The sequence below is a fragment of the Onychostoma macrolepis genome, chromosome 22 (genome assembly GCF_012432095.1).
Source record: "Onychostoma macrolepis isolate SWU-2019 chromosome 22, ASM1243209v1, whole genome shotgun sequence".
In the NCBI taxonomy this organism is placed as follows: Eukaryota; Metazoa; Chordata; class Actinopteri; order Cypriniformes; family Cyprinidae; genus Onychostoma; species Onychostoma macrolepis.
The window spans coordinates 21645957-21665895 of record NC_081176.1 but is presented as its reverse complement, the minus strand read 5'-3'; the positions used below and the strand labels follow the sequence as shown (position 1 = coordinate 21665895).

At 37.5% G+C, this 19939-nt stretch overlaps 1 protein-coding gene across 1 annotated transcript; it reads right to left on the bottom strand.

Annotated features, from left to right (window-relative positions):
- Positions 1 to 2275: 2275 nt before the first annotated feature.
- Positions 2276 to 19721, bottom strand: plpp2b (phospholipid phosphatase 2b). Its single transcript, XM_058761811.1, has 6 exons — positions 19236 to 19721; positions 5107 to 5258; positions 4580 to 4842; positions 4441 to 4498; positions 3218 to 3394; positions 2276 to 3067 (listed from the first exon to the last, which is right to left on the bottom strand). The coding sequence occupies exons 1-6, from the start codon at positions 19294 to 19296 to the stop codon at positions 2921 to 2923; spliced, it is 858 nt and encodes a 285-aa protein (XP_058617794.1). The 5' UTR covers positions 19297 to 19721; the 3' UTR covers positions 2276 to 2920.
- Positions 19722 to 19939: the final 218 nt, after the last annotated feature.

Below are 19939 nucleotides of genomic sequence, written 5' to 3'. Positions count from 1 at the left end.
CAATGGTGGAGCAGACACATCGTAGCAACATGAAATGGGAGGAGCTAATAATAACGGACTCACGCTGTGTTTCCTGCAAACGTGACTGGCGCCATTACGTCCGAGTTATCGATTGTGGTGAAACCAACATTGATATTCAGGTAAGTTTTTACAATTATTTCAGAAGGCATACTGAGCGCAAAAATAAATGGGAGTAAAATCAGAACTGCCATTTGGAGGAAACATCAAATCGGAGCCGTTTTTCAAGGAAAACGACGTTAGAAAACATGAACGCCGTCAAATAAAACATAAAAGTAGCCAATGTAATATCCACATTTTTCCTGTGTTTTAAATTATGGGAAGCACTTCCGGTTTGGGAAAGTTCCATTCAAAAAGACTGCAACAAATCATTTCAAATCATTAGATTGCCTTACAAATAATCCATATCCGTCATTGTGACTGAATGGGCTGCACATTTTTTAATTCATTTTCTGTTTTCAGAAGTTATGAGAATGATATTACATTTGGTATATATTTGACGTGATATACAACAATATCTATTGTTATTCAGTTAGTGCTTTTACACTTATACATTTCCTTTTAATGATCGATGGTTGAAGGGTGAGTAAAATAATGTCACCTCATTGTACCCAGTTTTTGAAAATGCTTATTGCGTTCACAGAGCAAACCTTTTGCGGATTGTTTACAGTGTAAATGGAAGTTACTCCCATAATTTGCGCAAAGCATCATGGGGCATAGGAAAAAGGTGGATAGGCTATAACATGAAATGCAGTTCACCCTAGCTAAAAGAATCATCCTGGTAAATCAACGTGCAAAGTGCAAAACAACTGACAGAGGAATTTTTGCGGAATGTGACAAGCTAACCGAGCCATTTTCACACAAAATGATGCACAAATTAATTATTGGAGGAGATACCAACAACGCATTGCTAAAATAGCTCTGAACACAGTAATGTGACAATAGACCTAAAATCAACTCCAAAGGAATAAAGGTGCTAAATGTGTTAGAACAACTTAGGCTTTCTTTGACATCTTCTAAAGCCCACTCTTGCATAAGCTGAGAGGAATCAGGCCAGATGGAAACCCACAAAATAACAACTTACATTTGAGGTAAAAGGAACACAACATGATATAGAGAAGCTAGAAGGTTGTCGTCACACCATTGCCGTTTAGGAACACAAGGGTAGGATGGAAGCTTTTTGTTACCATCCTGACCAGTGGTTTCAGTGCCTACTAGCCTATGTTATAACACAAATAGTGAACTGAGCATGTGCAACTACAGATCTGCCCACTCACACTGAGTGCATATACTATTGTGTAATTTGAATTTATTATTTAATGATTGAATATTAGAATAAGAGTATTCAACAATGCATTTCTTTCTCAGTTTCTTCACCTTGACATTGAATTGTAATTGGAGGTCTAATTAAACTCTTGAGATTTAATTTTGAAAGAAAGCTGATTAACTAATTTTGACCATCTCATTTGTAGTCATGGCTGTGGCTGAATAAATGGTCAACATTAAATGCCTGGCTACTGCAGTGCTGAACTGACAGGAAAGTGCCCATAAGAACATGGCTAAAATAAACACTTGCAAACCAAATAAGATCAAAAGTGTTTGACAACCACTTCTGGCTGATATGTCCTTTACGGTATGTAAAACTAAAGTTTACATGTGGATTGAATTCATGCCTACATAAACACATATTATTGACATAAGACTTCTGGATTAAAATATGCTAACTGGATTTGCAAACATTAAATGTACCATGCTAATATGTTTTTTTTTTTCAGTAGAATGCAAATGTAATAAAAACAGATTCCATTTCATCTTATTTAGGCCCTGTTTACACGGTTTTCGTTTTAAAACGGCATTTTCACTGCGTTTCAGAAATGATCTACATCCACACTACACAACTGAAAAATCATGTCACATGACCATTCATGCAGGTGTTATCGTTTACACGGTTGTCAAGGATACGCAGAGCAAATGTGGGCAGCCACACCATCGTTTTCAAAAGTCTCCGTTTTGGTCCGTTTATACAGAAACGCAACCCCGGAGTTTTCAAACTAAAACAGGATCTGCAGCATTTTCAAAAGTTTTAGTTTTCATGGGTCGAAAACGCCGGAGTAGTAAACAACAGGCGTAACCATTGCAAAAATTATGCATTTTAAAACGAAAATGCACTAGTGTGAACGTAGCCTTATTCTTTAAGGTAGTGAAATCTGAAAATGTTAAAAAAAATAACAAATGCAGTACTCAACCAACAAGCAGATTAATATTACAAATATTTAATAGGAATTTGGACAAACACACAACAATTCAAAAGTTCAATAAAGCCAGCTTTTTAAAAAGCAAAAATTGAAAATAAAAAGAAGCAAAACAGGCATGCAGATGCTGTAGTGGTATCTCGCGTTTAAATTTTAAACATAGGGGAACAAAAAAAAATATCCTAGCAGTTTTTTCACATTATTCACTATTTGCAGTCCAGATTACTATATAATTACTAAGGCCCATAATATTAGCAAAAGTGATTTATGACATTTTTAAATGACAATGTCGGATTCTGTTGGGGTCATCAAATTATTTAAGAAAAGCAAGCCATTATTTACAAAACAGTAAGATTTACAATTCAAATAAGATTATACATGCCGTACATGACTTTGTATAAAACCTGGTCCAGTATAGACTTGGAAAAAAAAAAAAAAATCAATCCGGCCCCTCAACATCCTCGGCAAATCATTCTGATTAAAATAAATTGATTAAATATGTATAAAAAGTTCTCTCTCATTCAAAGGAAACAGAGACACTAAAGCTTTTTTTTTTCCAAGGAGGACCATTGTGAGCATTGCAGTCTTGCTCCGCCCCCTCCCGTCAGTCCAGTGGTTTGTGGGAGATGTAGTTTTCGGCCTCATTTCTCTCACACAGGTCCAGAATAGCCTAAATGGTTATTGTGCTCTACCTCACTTAAATGTAAGCTTGGTTTCTGTTCCTCACTGTCCGCTGTCTCTGGACTTGAGCACTCAGGATAAGGATGGACCTTGAAGAAATTTGCTACGTACCGCACCTGTAAGAGACAATGACTGTTAGCAGCTATGCAGTAATGAAATCACAATGCTATGCTTTTTTTGGAAATGAGGTTTTTAGTTTTTTTAGGAAGCTTCTAGATATTTTTTTGGGTAAACTGTCCCTTTAAAGGAAAAATGGGTTAACTTACGGTGAGAATTGCAATGAGCGCCCCCTGGAGGAGCCCCACCAGCACGTCGCTCCAGTGGTGCTTATAATCAGACACACGAGTGTAACCTACATACACGGCAAAGGCCACCAGGAAGAACTGGATAGTGGGCCTCAGGAGACGAGCCCATTTTGCATTCAATCTGGCCTGAACATAGAACTGGTGAGAGAAAAGAAGAAGAGGTGACTTTCATTAGAGGAATAATGACTTAATTTGTTGAGAGGATTAGAAAACCAAAAGAAAGAAAAAACTAACAGCTGTAATTTTTTTTTAGCCTTTGGGAAATAAATGCTAACAGTTTAGCATTGTCTCAGAGAGCTCTCTAAACAGCCTTTAAGATTTGTACGTTTGCTTTGTAATTCATCAGGAAATCATTTTGTACCAAGAATGATGCAGAACCCGTCTTGGCTGATTTCAGAGATTAGTTTTTATTGTTTTTTTTTTGTTCTGTTCTCTGATAGTTTCATTAAATTAGTTCCAGTTTGTCAATGTCGTTGCCTGTCCAATTCGAACAATGCAAAATCTTTGTGTGGAAAGAACACTCCCCCCCCATCTGCTATTATTGGCCACAAAACACAATCTCATCCCCAAACTTGTGTTAAATGTTTAAAGGGATCATGAACTGCCTTTTTTATTATTATTTGTACTGTTCTCTAAGGTCCATTTATAACGTTATGAAGATTTTTACATCAAAAAACGAATAATTTAGAAGTAACAGGCTATTTTCTGTCCTGTTTTGACCCCCCTCATCTGAACCCAATGTTTGAATAGACGTGACAGATTGTAGACTCGTAGTAAACACCCACTGCTATTATTGAATAGTTTGACAGCCTACATCCATCATAGATGGACGTTTAACTCTCTTAAGACCTGCGTTTGCCTCTCTCGTTATTTACACTATATACGCGAATCGGTGGGTGGGGCTATACAGGCAGTGATGTAGAAGCAGGCGTTGATCATCTTCTGTGGAGGCGGTGTTTAGCCACACTATTACATCATAGAGTCCTACATTCCACAACCTGTCATTTTTGCAGACTGGCTTCAATATAAGCTGTTTTTAGACTGACAAGATAGTTTTGAAACGTTCAGGATGTTTTTATAGTACAATGACGTCTTATGTGAAAAGATCAAGGGAATTTTGATTTCTCAGTTCATGACCCCTTTTAATGTTTAACATGTTAGCATTTGGCTGCTATAGCACTCACCGCTAGAAACAGCATGCAATACATCCCAAAGGAGGAGTGACCCGAGTAGAAGGACAACCTACGACACACAAATCACATAGTTTCAAAAGAAATTCACCGAAATCAAGACGTTAAAAAACATTTACACTGAGAAACATACCGGGCTTCAGTTACATCACGTTGGTCGCCAGTGCAGTTTATCGCGGCCACGTATCCTTTGCAGACTTTGGGAGCACATACTGTTAAGAAATATGGCCGTGGTCGCCCAATGGTGTACTTGGCCAAGTCCGTCAGTGATTGGCTGACAGCTCCCCCAAACAGGAAGGCACCCAGCACCTTATATATGGCTGACACATATTGATTAAAGGTAGAGTTGGAGTGAATTTTTTTGCTGTACACCAGATATGCTTCACCCGACGATATCTAGAGGAAAAGAAGAGGTAAATATTTAGAAATATGCATTCCTGTAGCTTGTGACAAAGATTACATCAGTTTAATCGGTTTTTACGGTTTGTCATAAATATGTCAAACAAGTCCACGAGCACATAACGCTGTGTTGTTGTGTATAATAAAACCCTCTGCTGTGCAGAGTCATGAACGGACACTTTGTTGAGAATCAGCGCGTGTGACTCATGGGATGATGAGATCATGGAAAGGATGATGGAGATCAATGAATGAGGGACTCACGATGATGATAGTGCAGGTGATGGTGACTAGAGCCAGTGTCACGTGGGTGATTGTGTCTTGTCTGAGAGGGTAATTAATGCTCTCGTCCTGGCAGTAGATGCCCCGCACGTATGGCTGGGATGCAATATTCATTATCACAAAGGGCAGAGAAGCTACAGGAAAGAGGAAATGAGACAAACAAACAATAAATACATAAATTAAGCGATTTTAAGCGATTTAAAGCGATAATGCGTCGTAAAAATGTCAACTTATTGTGGAGAATGTAAATGGCAAATATCCTGAAACCTGACAAGAACCTGTCTGGGTCATATTTAAAATAAAATAAATACTTTTAACCATTTCTAATTACATTAATGCCAAAACAATTTCATATTTAGATTATAATGTAACGTATATATTTACATAATATATTTATAAATCATGGTATGCTTGTTTTACTAAATCAAATTAAATGTAAAAAAAAATTTGATAACTTTATAATTAAATATAATTCAATAAAACATTTCTGTTGATTATTGGGCGAATAATCATATTTTTGTTATTGTTAAAGCAGTTAGATGATTACAACAACAACAAAAAAAATCCATTGTAACATTTTCTCATGACAAACATTTTCAATCTATTAAATCATGAATTTATACATGCTTTACACACACACACACACACCAACAAAACTAATAAAACTGGAGCAGTTATTTATGCATCATGGATGATTTCGTGAAACTGCAGCACAATTTTTCAATTAATTTTTTTAATAACTCTCAGAATACCATCTGAATTCTGCCATGGAAGCAGTGACTATTTATAGTACCTCTTTTTTCCTAAGTCACACGGAAACTTATCCCACAGCTATGAGGAAGTCACCTGACCACACCATCTTAACCCAAAACACGTTGTGAGCCATACCATAAACACGACCGTACACACCCACAGCCCAGACATCCTTTCCACAACGCCTTGGTCGGTGGAACTGATGTGGCTGGAGATGCATATGTCTGGATGTAGCCACAGCATGATCCTTTAATGAATGGAAAATGTCCTTGGGACATTCGGAAATGTTACAAAATCACTTGGCAACCATGTGATCCTACACCACAGCAACTCAAGAGAACAGTAATGACAATGCTACTTCCTGTAAATCCATCTTCTATTGATAAAGTGGATGTATAAAAGTGCTGTAGTAAGTCTGCATATTTTTACCGCCACAAAATGAAAATATTCTGCTGCTTGAATGGGATCTATAGCATTTTGTGTAGATATTTTAGGTATGCTATGAACACCAAGGACCTGTAGAGATTGAGAAAGATGCACCAGCAGGAAAACATGCAGTTAAATATGATTCTGGACCTTCTGGTTGACTCAGTATGTCTAAATATGAAAATCCAGCACACAAATCCAGAACTGCTCAAGTGCCATTTATACCACTGTGGTATTACAATGTACAAGAGGATCTGTGAGACAGACGGTCAGGTCTGTCACAAATTTAACTCTGGGCTTAATATGAGGGAGTTGCTTTCACCAAGGCGGTTTTCATATTTGAAAAAAGTTCAATATTATTCTACAAGGGCCATTAAAAATATACAAACAAGAAGTTCATAATCTGTACATAAGGGGCTTGTTAATAATTACATAATATACTTCTAAAAACATTTCTATAGCGCACCATTCATACAAAATTGCAGCTCAAACTCGCACCTTACACAACAAATGTTTTATTTTTATTTTAAATGTTTTTCCAGACGAATGTTTGTTTTCTTTTGCTCTGCACCTAACCAAACAAAACTTTTGTCTTGATTTGTTAAACAAAATCATTTGTAGGTGTTTTTTGAAGTCTTCAGACTCATCTTTTGTTGTTAGTTTATAGGGAGAGAGAAAAATAGTTTATTTACCAATCGCTTTAAATTTAATGCAATTTAAAAGTTTGGCACTAGAAGTTTAGAAACTTAAATCACTGAAAAATATGTTGAAATGCAATGGTGCAACTTAAGTCCAAAATAAGTCATTTTGAGTTCTGGTGTATTCTTGAGACAAGTAGCTTCATGTTGTCATGACAACAGACAAAGAGTAATAGAATCATAGAAGCACTTAAGAACAAATAAAAGTGTCTTTGTATTTTCAAAAACAAAGAACAATGGTGTTTGAAATGACACTGTATGTCCATACACTGTGGTCTGAACAGTGACAAACACACACAAAACATAATGCACTGACAAACCTTGAAGCTGACATTCCTCAGCAGTGCACTATTAAAACAATACCGCTCATGTAACTTTGCCCCAAAAAACAGTCATTATTATTAAGTTATATGTAATTGAAGAGACAATTTTGAATGTTTAGAGTAATGATTCACAATTAGGTTAAAATGTATCCCCAGGTCAAAGGATTTTACCCGTACTGATAGTTAGGTTGGACCAAACTGGCCAATACAATTAATCACCTGATAGTTGCTGGAGCTGCTGAGAGGTGTCTGCTGTCATTATATGCCATTTTTAGTGTTTTTTTAAAACTGTAGTGAGAACTAACCAGTGCTAAAAACGGGGTTTCATGACCCTTTGAGGATGGCCATCTACATTTACACAAAAGCCATAGCATTGAAATTACATCTATATGGATATGTATGTATACTCTCACACTTTATTTGCTTCTATGTTACAACACTTGATGATTATCTAATCAAAACAATAAAAATATGGCAGTCGCACACCAGACAAAAGAACGTCTAGAAGTATGACACCCCGATTGCAAAAGTTTACTTCAGGGATGAACAAAGTGGCATAGATGAATTTGAAGTTCGGCATTTAAAAAACAAAGCAGTTAGAAAGAGCGCGATCTGAAGTCATTATGTACATTAACAATTATTTGGGACAAATATAATGTAATTTAATGGAAAACTATGTGAATGGCAATATGGTGCAGCAGGATTTTCTGATGGCTGCATTTAAATCCACATCTAAAGTTTCCCACTCTGTGTAGTGCGCAGCCTCACGTGTCAAAACAAACAACACAAGGCATCGGTAATTTCTGATTTCCGCCTCTAGAGGCCGCTCTTGCACTGTATAATGACAGCGAACATTTCCCAGAAGCTCCAGCAACTGACACGACCCAGAAAACTATCGGCATGCATTTTTGCCAAAAGCCGATAGTTACACCAATCAACTATTGGTGCCGATTAATCTGCAAAACCGATCAATCGGTTGACCTCTACTAACTGTTTTGCACCTTTCAAAACAAAAACTTTTGAAAAATTCTCTAAAAGTGTTTGTTTTGCACTCTACAAAACTATTTTTTTTTTATATTTACAAATATGTATTTTCTTTTGTCTTGCACCTTACAAACCAAAAAAATAAAAACATTTACAGATGTTTTATTTTCTTTTGCACCTCACAAAAAGTAGTTTTTTCCCCCCAAAACATATTTACAAATGTTATATTGTTATATTAAAAGAAAACAAAAATTGGTACATTACCTTAAACCAGGGGTCACCAGAGTCTGTCCTGGAGGGCCAGTGTCCTGCATAGTTTAGCTCCAACTTGCCTCAACACACCTGCCTTGAAGTTTCAAGTATACCAAGCAAGACTTTGATTAGCTGCTTCAGGTGTGTTTGATTAGGGTTGGAGCTAAACTCTGCAGGACTCCAGCCCTTCCAGTAACAAGTTTGGTGACCACTGCCTTAAACTGTTCACTAGCTAACTACACTGAACAAAATTATAAACGCAACACTTTTATTTTTGCCCCCATTTTTCATGAGTTGAACTCAAAGATCCAAGACTTTTTTTATTTACACAAAAGGCCTATTTCTCTCAAATATTGTTCACAAATCTGTCTAAATCTGTGTTAGTGAGCACTTCTCCTTTGCCGAGATATTCCAACCACCTCACAGGTGTGGCATATCAAGATGCTGATTAGACAGCATGATTATTGCACAGGTGTGGCTTAGGCTAGCCACAATAAAAGGCCGCTCTAAAATGTGCAGTTTTATAACACATCACAATGCCACAGATGTCGCAAGTTTTGAATGAGCGTGCAATTGGCATGCTGACTGCAGGAATGTCCACCAGAGCTGAATTGAATGTTCATTTCTCTACCATAAGCCGTCTCCAAAGGCGTTTCAGAGAATTTGGCAGTACATCCAACCGGCTTCACAACCGCAGACCACGTGTAACCACACCAGCCCAGGACCTCCACATCCAGCATCTTCACCTCTAAGATCATCTGCGACCAGCCACCCGGACAGCTGCTGCAACAATCGGTTTGCATAACCAAAGAATTTCTGCACAAACTGTCAGAAACCGTCTCAGGGAAGCCCATCTGCATGCTTGTCGTCGTAACCGACTTGAGTGGGTAAATGCTCACATTCGATGGCATCTGGCACTTTGGAGAGGTGTTCTTCATGGTTGAATCCCGTTTTTCACTGTACAGGGCAGATGGCAGACAGAGTGTATGGCGTTGTGTGGGTGAGCGGTTTGCTGATGTCAATGTTGTGGATCGAGTGGCCCATGGTGGCGGTGGGGTTATGGTATGGGCAGGCGTATGTTATGGACAACGAACACAGGTGCATTTTATTGATGGCATTTTGAATGCACAGAGATACCGTGACGAGATCCTGAGGCCCATTGTTGCGCCATTCATCCACGACCATCACCTCATGTTGCAAGGATCTGTACACAATTCCTGGAAGCTGAAAACATCCCAGGTCTTGCATGGCCAGCATACTCACCGGACATGTCACCCATTGAGCATGTTTGGGATGCTCTGGATCGGCGTATACGACAGCGTGTTCCAGTTCCTGCCAATATCCAGAAACTTCGCACAGCCATCGAAGAGGAGTGGACCAACATTCCACAGGCCACAATCAACAACCTGATCAACTCTATGCAAATGAGATGTGTTGCACTGCGTGAGGCAAATGGTGGTCACACCAGATACTGACTGGTTTTCGGACCCCCCTAGACCCCCAAAATATTTTAGAGTGACCTTTTATTGTGGCCAGCCTAAGGCACACCTGTGCAATAATCATGCTGTCTAATCAGCATCTTGATATGCCACACCTGTGAGGTGGATGGAGTATCTCGGCAAAGGAGAAGTGCTCACTAACACAGATTTAGACAGATTTGTGAACAATATTTGAGAGAAATGGGCCTTTTGTGTACATTGAACAAAATTATAAACTCATTTTTCATGAGCTGAACTCAAAGATCTAAGACTTTTTCTGTGTAGTTAGCTCAAAATTATGTGATCCACTTGCTAAAAATTGTTTACTGAATGGAAACTTGTATTTTTGTTTCCATTAAGGAGATTTATTCCTTACAAACAATGCAAGAAAAAGAAACTTTCCCTCAGGTCTCATAGACCATCCTGCTGAGGGAGACCCCAAAGCAGTTTTATCACTCCATTGAGATTCAGACACTTTGAGGATCTGGAGCTGAGCTTGGATTGCCTTTTCTGTATGTTTGCCAGCTGAATACACTCCAAACAAATGAAAATGAAAGCCCAATAAAACAGAGTCTCATTTTTCCCTTTTCCCCTCCAAACTTTTCAACCGTTGAGACATGTTATTAGAAAACAAAAGGACGGGTAAAATTGCAAGATGGAAAACTGAAAGATCTCACCCAGAGAAGTACTTTTTTATTTCAAACTGTCATTGACTAATGACAAACACAATCAAAACATCAAGACATTTTGAGAACCAAGTCTAAAATCTGTCAGCTTTACATTTAAAAAGGCTGAGCTGTATATTCTGGTTCTCAGTTAAATTCATCAGTATTACTCACAAAATATTTTCCAGACTGTGTACCCAGGGAATTAAGTCAGTGAAAGGTACATTAAACGTGGTCAACGTGGAAGAGCTTCAAACGGTTTGAGTTCAAGGCCTCAGTTGGCAGGTGCGAGCTCGGAGGTCGTGTAATTACGCAACGAAACAGGACTGCAGGGAGAGATGTGGCACGAAGAAGTGAGAGAGCGAGATGTGCTTGAAGTCAGTCGTGCTTGACACCCAACACATTGCAGTATAGGGGCAGCACTTAAGGAAAAACGAACCTCGTCTCAACTGCTGCCAGCCGTCACCCATCAACCATTCCCTGAAACAAATTAGTTCCATTTGAAGGTACAGGAAGTGAAATTTCCTGTAAAACATTAAGGGACCCTGTTTTGGTATGAGGTCTTTTTATGCTTTTTTCTTCTTCTTCATGCTACGCAAGTAAACGCAATGCACTCTAGCTCTTAACTAAACATTTAGCTAAAAATAAAACTTCTGTCGTCATTTGCTTACAATCGGGTAGTTTTTCCTTGAAAAAAGTAGTTTAAGAATGTTCACACTTCTCTCTTGCATGCAATGAAAATGGATGGGGTCCAAATTAAAATAGTCCATACAACTTGTGCTCTATATTCAAAGTCTTGCCAAGTCATATGATTTAGGGCTGTCGTGATTCCTCAATTAAATTTGAGTACTTGATAAAAAAAATTAAAAAATTCTTGATTGCATTTTGCCTGTGTCTATTAACCCGCAAAGTACCCGAAGTGACGCTTTAAGTGGACATTTGAATGAAATGTCATTTCGATATTAAACAAGGATTAGATTGCGTTGTAAAGTGTAAAAACAATCGCTAGGTCGTTGGCATTTGAAATAATATGTACATAACTTAGAATTATATTGTTTTATTACATTATGTATTTTAACTGTTTAACTGACTTTCTTTTGATATTTTATTTGAACCAATTATAATTGCCTCATTGCTATTATATATGTATTTTAAGTCATTTTAAAGTCTATTCTATTACCACGAAAAATTATCCGATTACTCGATTAATCGTCAGAATCATCCGATTATTCGATTACCAAAATTATTTTAGTGACAGCCCTACATAAGATGGGTTTGAAACAACATGAGGGTGATCAAATGATGTCGGACTTCTCATCTATGAGCTCCTAATATGGGAGAGAAAAAAAAATTTAAGGTCACTGCAGCATTTCAAGAAACTGCAACAAAGCAACATGGTGACTTAACCGAGAGGGCGAGGAGATAATTAGGGTTGGCGATTGCTGAACCGGACTGAAGATTTACATCCTTTGTCGTCCTTTTGCCAGTCCCACAGACAAAAATGAGCTTGCCGCTCCTATAGTCTCCACCTCATTCATGTTTCTCTCTTTGTTTAGAGTATCCTCCCACTCCTTCGTGAACACTATAAACACGAAGGGCAGAACGGATTGTTGCTTTATTTGGTTCAAACTGATGTGCAGTTACGGTATGTGGGATAATTGCTGGCAATCTGAGTTTGAAACAGTTACACTTCCCTTCACACCACTGGAGGAACGCCAGAGCCATTACTGGACGAAACTAGCAGTTTCATTCAGTACACAAAAGGAAATGTTCACAGCTAAATAAAATTCTGTTGTTTACTCACGCTCATGTTATTCTGAAGATTTTCTTTCTTACGCTGAACATTTAAATAGACGTTCATCAGAATGTCTGGACACAATAAAAATGAATGGGGACCAGAAACAGCTCCACTAAAGACAAAGAATACACATTACAAAAGCAGTTTATATGACTTATATATTCCAAATCTTCCATATATGTGTGAGAATCTGTGGTCATTGCATGGAGCAGCTTTGACATTATGCTCAAAATTACACCTTTTTAATTCCATAGAAAACAAAGTAATTTAGGGAGAGTTAACAATGGCACATTTTTTAGTTTCAAGTGAACTTTTCCTTTAACTTTACCATTCAGTGGCTCAAATCGCTTTACAACAAGCTAAAATAAGTTGTTATTTTAGTATTTGTTTTCTTTGCACACAAAAAGTATTCTTGTAGCTTCATAGCATTACAGTTGAACCACTGATGTCACATGGACTATTTTAATAATGTCCTTACTACCTTTCTGGGCCTTGAATGTGGTAGTCGCACTGCGGTCTATGCAGGGTCAGAAGGCTCTAGGATTTTCATTAAAATCATCTTAATTTGTGTTCCGAAGGTCTCAAAAGGTTTGAAACGACATGAGTAATTAAAGACAGAATTTTCATTTTTGGGTGAACTGTCCCGTTAAGAACGTAGTTTTACTGTAACTTAACTACTTGGAACGTTTCAAAGTACACAAAAGAAATTTGGTGCACGGTTTACTTTGAAACTATTTTCAGTCAGAAATTGACTCAGTAAATAGATAATTACAAAGAAAAATCAGCTTCGAAAACTCATTTTTACAGTGTAGCTTTCCTAACACTGGCATGATGATGTTGGTCCAAGAAACTGAAATTATGAGAGCATTTAGCTCATACATTTACAGTAAATCTGAATTGCACTGCTTGCAGTTTCAAGGATGCATGAGTTGGTGCATTTCCAATGAAACAAAAACAAAAAAAACCCTGGCGAAAAACCCATTGAGTCATTTAAAAAAAAAAAAAAGAAGAAAAAAAAAAGAGAAATCTTGTCTTTGGTTTTGGCTACAGGGAGTAGCTTATTTTATTAGGGTCGGCTTTGACCTTCACGCTAACATTGGTTCACCACCTTTCATTATCAAACACACCCTATGTTTTTACTGACTTATCTTGTATCCTAACTTGTTTCAAGGTGCATTATTAACAAATACCCTCAGCTTTCAACACCAGACTTGATCCACTCTGGCTTCATCTCAACATTCGAAGCCCAGTTCATACGAGCCGAACCCACAACGATCACGTTCTGTTTCTACTCTGAAGATGAAAATGAGATGTTCTTGACTTTCTTTGTGGGTTTTTTGGAGTACCATCATAAGTGTTACGAAAATACAACCCTGTCGCCCCTTAAGTGAGAGTTTTGAGGGCGGTCTGTCTGCCGGCAGCACTCCCTGAGCTGTAGTTTGGCAAGGCCGCCTGACTCATTTGGAAGCTATGTGCTGAGCGTACAGCCTCGCAGGAGAGTCTGGAATCCTACTTCAAGAAGAAACGCCCACCCTCCTCCTCTTCTCTTTCGCCATACACCAGAGTCTACAAGTCCCAGCCCTCTACCTCCCCACGCTAATGCTAGTGTTTGATTTACGCTCTTGAAATCTACGGAAATATATAACATTGTGTGGGAAACTGGCTAACTTGTCCACTAGTAGTGTTTAGCAAAATAGTTTTGCTTTAAAGAAGGTTTCTGTGATTAATGGAACAGCATCACTGTGTTAAAAGTCTCATGATGTGACCAATATCTGAACAATTTTGTTGATGTTGCAACTGCCATCTCACGCAGACCTTTCTGAACAAGTTTAACCAAGACCTGAAATATAATGCAGCTCCTACAGCCTAAACCTTTGCTTGTCATTTTCCCATATTATTTCGCCAGTAGGGAATTAGTCAGGCAATATGTCTGGTTATTGCACAATGCTATGATGCTAATTTTCCCAATTCTACCTGAAAAGCAGAGTCACTTTTTTTTTTTTGTTTAAACAAATGTAAATTCTAAAATGTTTCTAAAAACTATTGTTCAATTTCATTTATTTTTTTAAAGATGTATACTTTCATTTAGCAAGGATGCATTAAATTGAATTTCCTCCATTTCAACATTGATAATAAATGTTTCTTGAACACAAAGGGACCACAGAATGATTTCTGAAAGATCATGTGATACCCAAGACTGAAAATTCAGCTTTGATAACATCAGATAAAATAAAAATATTAAAACAAAAACAGTTATTTAAAATTGTAATAATTTTTCACAATATTAGTGTTTTTAACTGTATTTTAATAGGCTTGGTGAGTGCATATATATTATATATAGTGCTGCTGGAAAGTTTGTGAACCCTTTCGAATTTTCTATATTTCTGCATAAATATGACTCAAAACATAATCAGATTTTTGCACAAGTCTTGAAAGTAGACAATGAGAAGCCAATCAAACAAATGAGACAAATATTTTCTTTGTCATTTATTCAGAAAAATGATCCAATATTGCATATCTGTGAGTGGCAAAAGTATGTGAATCTCTTGGATTAGCAGTTACTTTAAAGGTGAAATTAGAGTCCATCTGTGCGGAAGTGTTTTCAGTCAGTGCAATGACTATCAAATGTCAGTACGTGACCTGTTTTATTCAAAGAACAGGGATCTATCAAAGTCTGATCATGTTTGTGGAAGTGAATCATGTCACGAACAAAGGAGATGACTGAGGATCTCGAAAAAAGAGTTGATGTTGCTCATCAGGCTAGAAAAGGTTACAAAACCATCTCTAAAGTGTTTGGACTCCACAAATCCACAGTCAGACAGATTGTGTACAAATGGAGGAAATTCAAGACCACTGTTACCTTCCCGAGAAGTGGTCGACCAACAAAGATCACTCCAAAGCAGAACGTGTAATAGTCTGCAAGGTTGCAAAAGTTCCCAGGGTAACTTCTAAGAAACTAAAAGCCTTTCTCACATTGTCTAATGTTAATGTTCATGAGCCCACCATCAGGAGAACACTGAGCAACCATGATGTGCATGGCAGAGCTGCAAGAAGAAAGCCACTGTTCTCCAAAAAGAAAATTGCTTGCTAAAGATCATGTGGACAAGCCAGAGGACTATTGGAGAAAGGTTTAATGGATGGATGAATCCAAAATAGAACTTATTGGTTTAAATGAGAAGCTATTATGTTCCGAGAAAAGAACACACTGCATTCTAGCTTAAGAATCTTATCCCATCTGTGAAACATGGTGGTGGTAGTATCATGGCTTGGGCCTGTTTTGCTGCATCTTGGCCAGGACAGCCTTCCATCATTGATGGAACAATGAATTCTGAATTATAGCAGCAAATTCTAAAGGAAAACGTCAGGACATCTGTTTAAGAACAGAGTCTCAAGAGAACGTGGGTCACGCAGCAAGACAACAACCACAAGCACACAAGTCATTCTACCAAAAATGGTTAAAGAAGAAAGTCAATGTTTTGGAATGGCTGAGTCAAAGTCCAGACCTTAATCCAATTAAAATGTTGTGGATGGACATAAGCAAGCAGTTCATAGGAGGAAACCCACCAACATCACAAAGTTGAAGTGGTTCTGCACTGAGGAATGGGCTAAAACTCCTACATGTTATTGTGCAGGACTGATCAGCATTTACAAGAATCTTTACCTTCAGTTACTGCAGCAAAAGGGGGTCACACCAGATACTGAAAGCAAAGATTCACATACTTTTGTAACACACAGATATGTAAGAGATGGTGTTCCTGTGTCTCAGTGGTAGAGCATTGCATTAGCAGCGCAAAAGGTTGTGGGTTCAATTCCCAGCGAACACACACACTGATGATAAAAAAAAAAAAATTATAAAAAAAAAAGTATAGCCTGAATGCACCGTAAGTCGCTTTGGATAAGAAAGAAGAACTGGATCATTTTTCTCAATAAATAAATGACAAAGAAAATATTTTTCTCTCACTTGTTTGATTCGGTTCTCTGTGTTTACTTTCAGGACTTATATGAAAATCTGACGATGTTTTGGGTCATATTTATGCAGAAATATAGAAAATTCTAAAGGGTTCACAAACTTACAAGCAGCACTGTGTGTGTGTGTGTAATATATATATATATATATAAGCATTTCACCCATGAAAAAAAATTATGGGTTTGTGTAAACTACATGTCTGCTCTAGCTTGTACTTTACTGAAGAAATGTTTTATTGCGGCATTCATGTTTCATAACTTCTTTGTATGAATCACTCTTTGTAACATTCTTCATCTGTAAGTCACTTTGGATAAAGGCATTTGCATACAGGCCCTGTAAGCAATATAACAATTATAGTTTTTTTATTTTTTTTATTACAAAATGCCAATAAATTAAATGTATAAAGGGGTCTGCTAAAACAAGAAACTGTGCCTTAAAATATTAGTTATTAAATAAAGTGCTTTATTAAATGAGCTCCTGAAAAAAAAAAAGGCCTGGAAAGTCCTTCAGTACTGGGCCAAAAGCTTGGCTTGATAAACAGATAAGCTTAGTAAAACACTGATCTTGCAGCTTTGACTCGAATAGACGCTGAATATTATCTGCCAAGTATTATTTTTGTAAATACTCAATGATTGATAATGTAAAAATCATAAAGAACACCAGCATAGAGGGACCAGTAAAATACACAATGTTAGCCTGTGAGCTAAAGCAAAAGCCAGACTGTTTGTGTGGAGGGAAAGTTCACTTAGAAGGAAAAGAGAAGCAGAGGGTGGTGGGCTGGATTGAATGTCAAATTCAGGGCTGTGAAAGATTATTACTGCCCAGAAACACTTACAGAAATTCTCCAGTAGCTGAACTCTACCGGACTCTGGGACTTTCTGTTGTTTCTAAAGTAATCGGAGGGGCTGATATTTATTTGGAAATGACTGAATAATTCCACCTGTGCTTGCTTTCGTTAGCTCAAGGCCAAGTGTCTCAAATTTGAGCTCTCTTTTATGTCCTTGTAGATCAATCAGAAACCAAATTACGCATACACACTCATATGTAGTTATGGGCGACACTGAATGAGAACTAGATATTTTCTCAGATGTGCCTTTATTTCCATACATGAATCTTTATCAGAAACCTGACCAATTTGAAAAACTAATTGGAAATTCGTTAATGCGGTTTGTATTAATGACAGAATTTAAATTTTCTGTAAATTATTCTGTTAAGTAGGAAAAATATTAATGGTCTTTTTGTGTAAACATTTCAAAAGCATCCGAGAACCAATAATGTCATGTGGTGTTATTTGTAAAAAGAAAAATTACCTTGAAATGTTTAAAAACGTTTTGGGGAAATGTGTTTTTTACTTGATGGTTACAACACAATGTTATTTTAGTATTATTTATATACTATTATTGTATTTATTCATCATTTATTTAATTATTTATTGATTGTTGTATTTATATTTTCAGTTTTCATTTCAATACTTTTATTACTTTAATAAAAAAATATTTGTATTTGTCTTTAATTTATACTTGATTTAGTTTGTCATTTTAGTACTTAAACTTACTTTATTAAGTTGCCAAGTAAACATTTTAGTGCTCTTTAAGCTTTAGTTTTCTGTCAAATATTTATTATTTTTTAATTCAGCTTAATTTCAATTAACAAAAACATTTTTTAATAGTTTTAGTCTTGACATTACATTGAAACATTTGTTAAAAATAGCATTTCAAAAGCCTATGAAAAGAGCATATGACTAAGACAATACTGCCCATCCCAGTCCACAACATGGACAGACAACTTCAAATCAGTCGCTTCATCTAGATGTGCACCGTGGTAAAGGTGTAGTCTGAGACTAAAGGTGAAGGATCGTGCCTAGGGCAAGTTCTAGCCCTCATGAAATCCAACGCTGGAGGTTGGAGAACACAGACACAATAAAGGACTTCAAAGGGCAGGTGCAGAAACTTCATATCCCCAACGTCACAGCAGGGTTACCTCATGCAGTATAGAAAAACACAGCGTTTCCAAAGGAAGTAATGGTCAAGCTGTTTCGCACTCACTTCAGCACTGAGGCAAGTCGAATCTTCCATAATGGGTACTATGTTAGGATGTGTATGGTCATTGGGTTTGTCTCATGGTTGGTCTGCAAGCAAAGCCCTGAATAAAGCCAAAAATGCAAGAAAAGGAACATTTCTGTGGCACGACAGGCTGCCAAACACTGTGGGAAACACGACAGGCTTGGATCGCATTTCCATAAACAAATACTCAGCTTCCTGAACTTGCAAAATCCAGGAAAAGAAGCCAGGACGAATGCAACTCCATTTGTAAACACACAGAACACACCTCCAAATACATATTTAAACATGAAAATCTTCTCAAGACAGGCCCCTTATCGTGACACTTTGAACATGGCCTAACACATTTGCGTTTTACGATAAGTAAGATTGTAACCAAGGCAGTTTTGCAAGGTTGTGTGCTTATGCAAGGTTATGGGAAAAGATAAACTGATTAAAAAAAACATCAAGAGAATTAAAGCTTGATTTAAATGCAGTTGACCATCTAATGGTCTCCTTTACATTTACAGTTGCCAATTTACCTTACAATACAAATCCAATTTTAAAAAGGTCTTCTTTTTTGTCAACAACCCAGTAATAGCCCATATTGTTAAAATAGACAAACCACATGGAAGAAAGGAATACAGGAGCATTCAACCAACAACTAGCAAGTTCAGAAATGAACTTCAAATCAGGGCAATGAACGGTGAAACATTGAACTCGCTTACCTACAACAACACACAACACGTCCACCAGGACGAAGAGTTTATTTTTCCTCAAGTCCGTCATAATTTCTTTAGCTCGGACGCACTTTAAAACTATCACTTTAAATCTCACTTCATTTATGTGTTAATATCAGCGATAATCCACTTGGAAGAAGCAAAACAAAGCGAACGCGACCAGTCATGCGAGTTCTTCCGGCTCTGCTCTTCTACCTGCGCTCTGCGTACTTCGCTTCAGCTCATAGGTGACTGTGAAAGACGCGAGAGCTTTACGACTTTATATATCGAGAACTTCAAAGGCTGACAGCAGTGCCGCGTTGGTGCACATATTGCTTTTGTAAAAACGGACTGGTGTTCACTCCTTCCGGCTGTTTTTTGAAGACGCATCCACTCCTTTTCCAAAAGCACGCCGCTGTGTTCCCACTCGCGCTCTCGCCGCGTCCACACCTTGACAGTGAGGGACGCGCCTGCGCAAACAAATCACTGCACTTTGAGCCGAGGCACAACAGAAACTGAATATGACACACACAAACTTTTATAGCGTAACATTACATAAATATGGACTTGGCTAATTATTTGTACTACATTTAGGCTATCTGTCATATTAAATCGTTGACCATGTTTGATTTTCAAGTAGACAGACTATGGCTATGTGTGAATACCGAGGTATTTAGATTTATTTTGGTGTGGGCATGGTTTGAGATTGGCTG

What these genes read in the sequence shown, in the direction of transcription:
- plpp2b (XM_058761811.1), bottom strand. Translation starts at nt 19,296, where the DNA reads ATGACGGACTTGAGGAAAAATAAACTCTTCGTCCTGGTGGACGTGTTG. An exon ending in CGTGTTGTGTGTTGTTGTAG is followed by an intron (nt 5,259 to 19,235) that starts GTAAGCGAGTTC and finishes TCTTTCCTGTAG; the next exon opens with CTTCTCTGCCCTTTGTGATA. An exon ending in CGTGATGTAACTGAAGCCCG is followed by an intron (nt 4,499 to 4,579) that starts GTATGTTTCTCA and finishes TGTGTGTCGTAG; the next exon opens with GTTGTCCTTCTACTCGGGTC.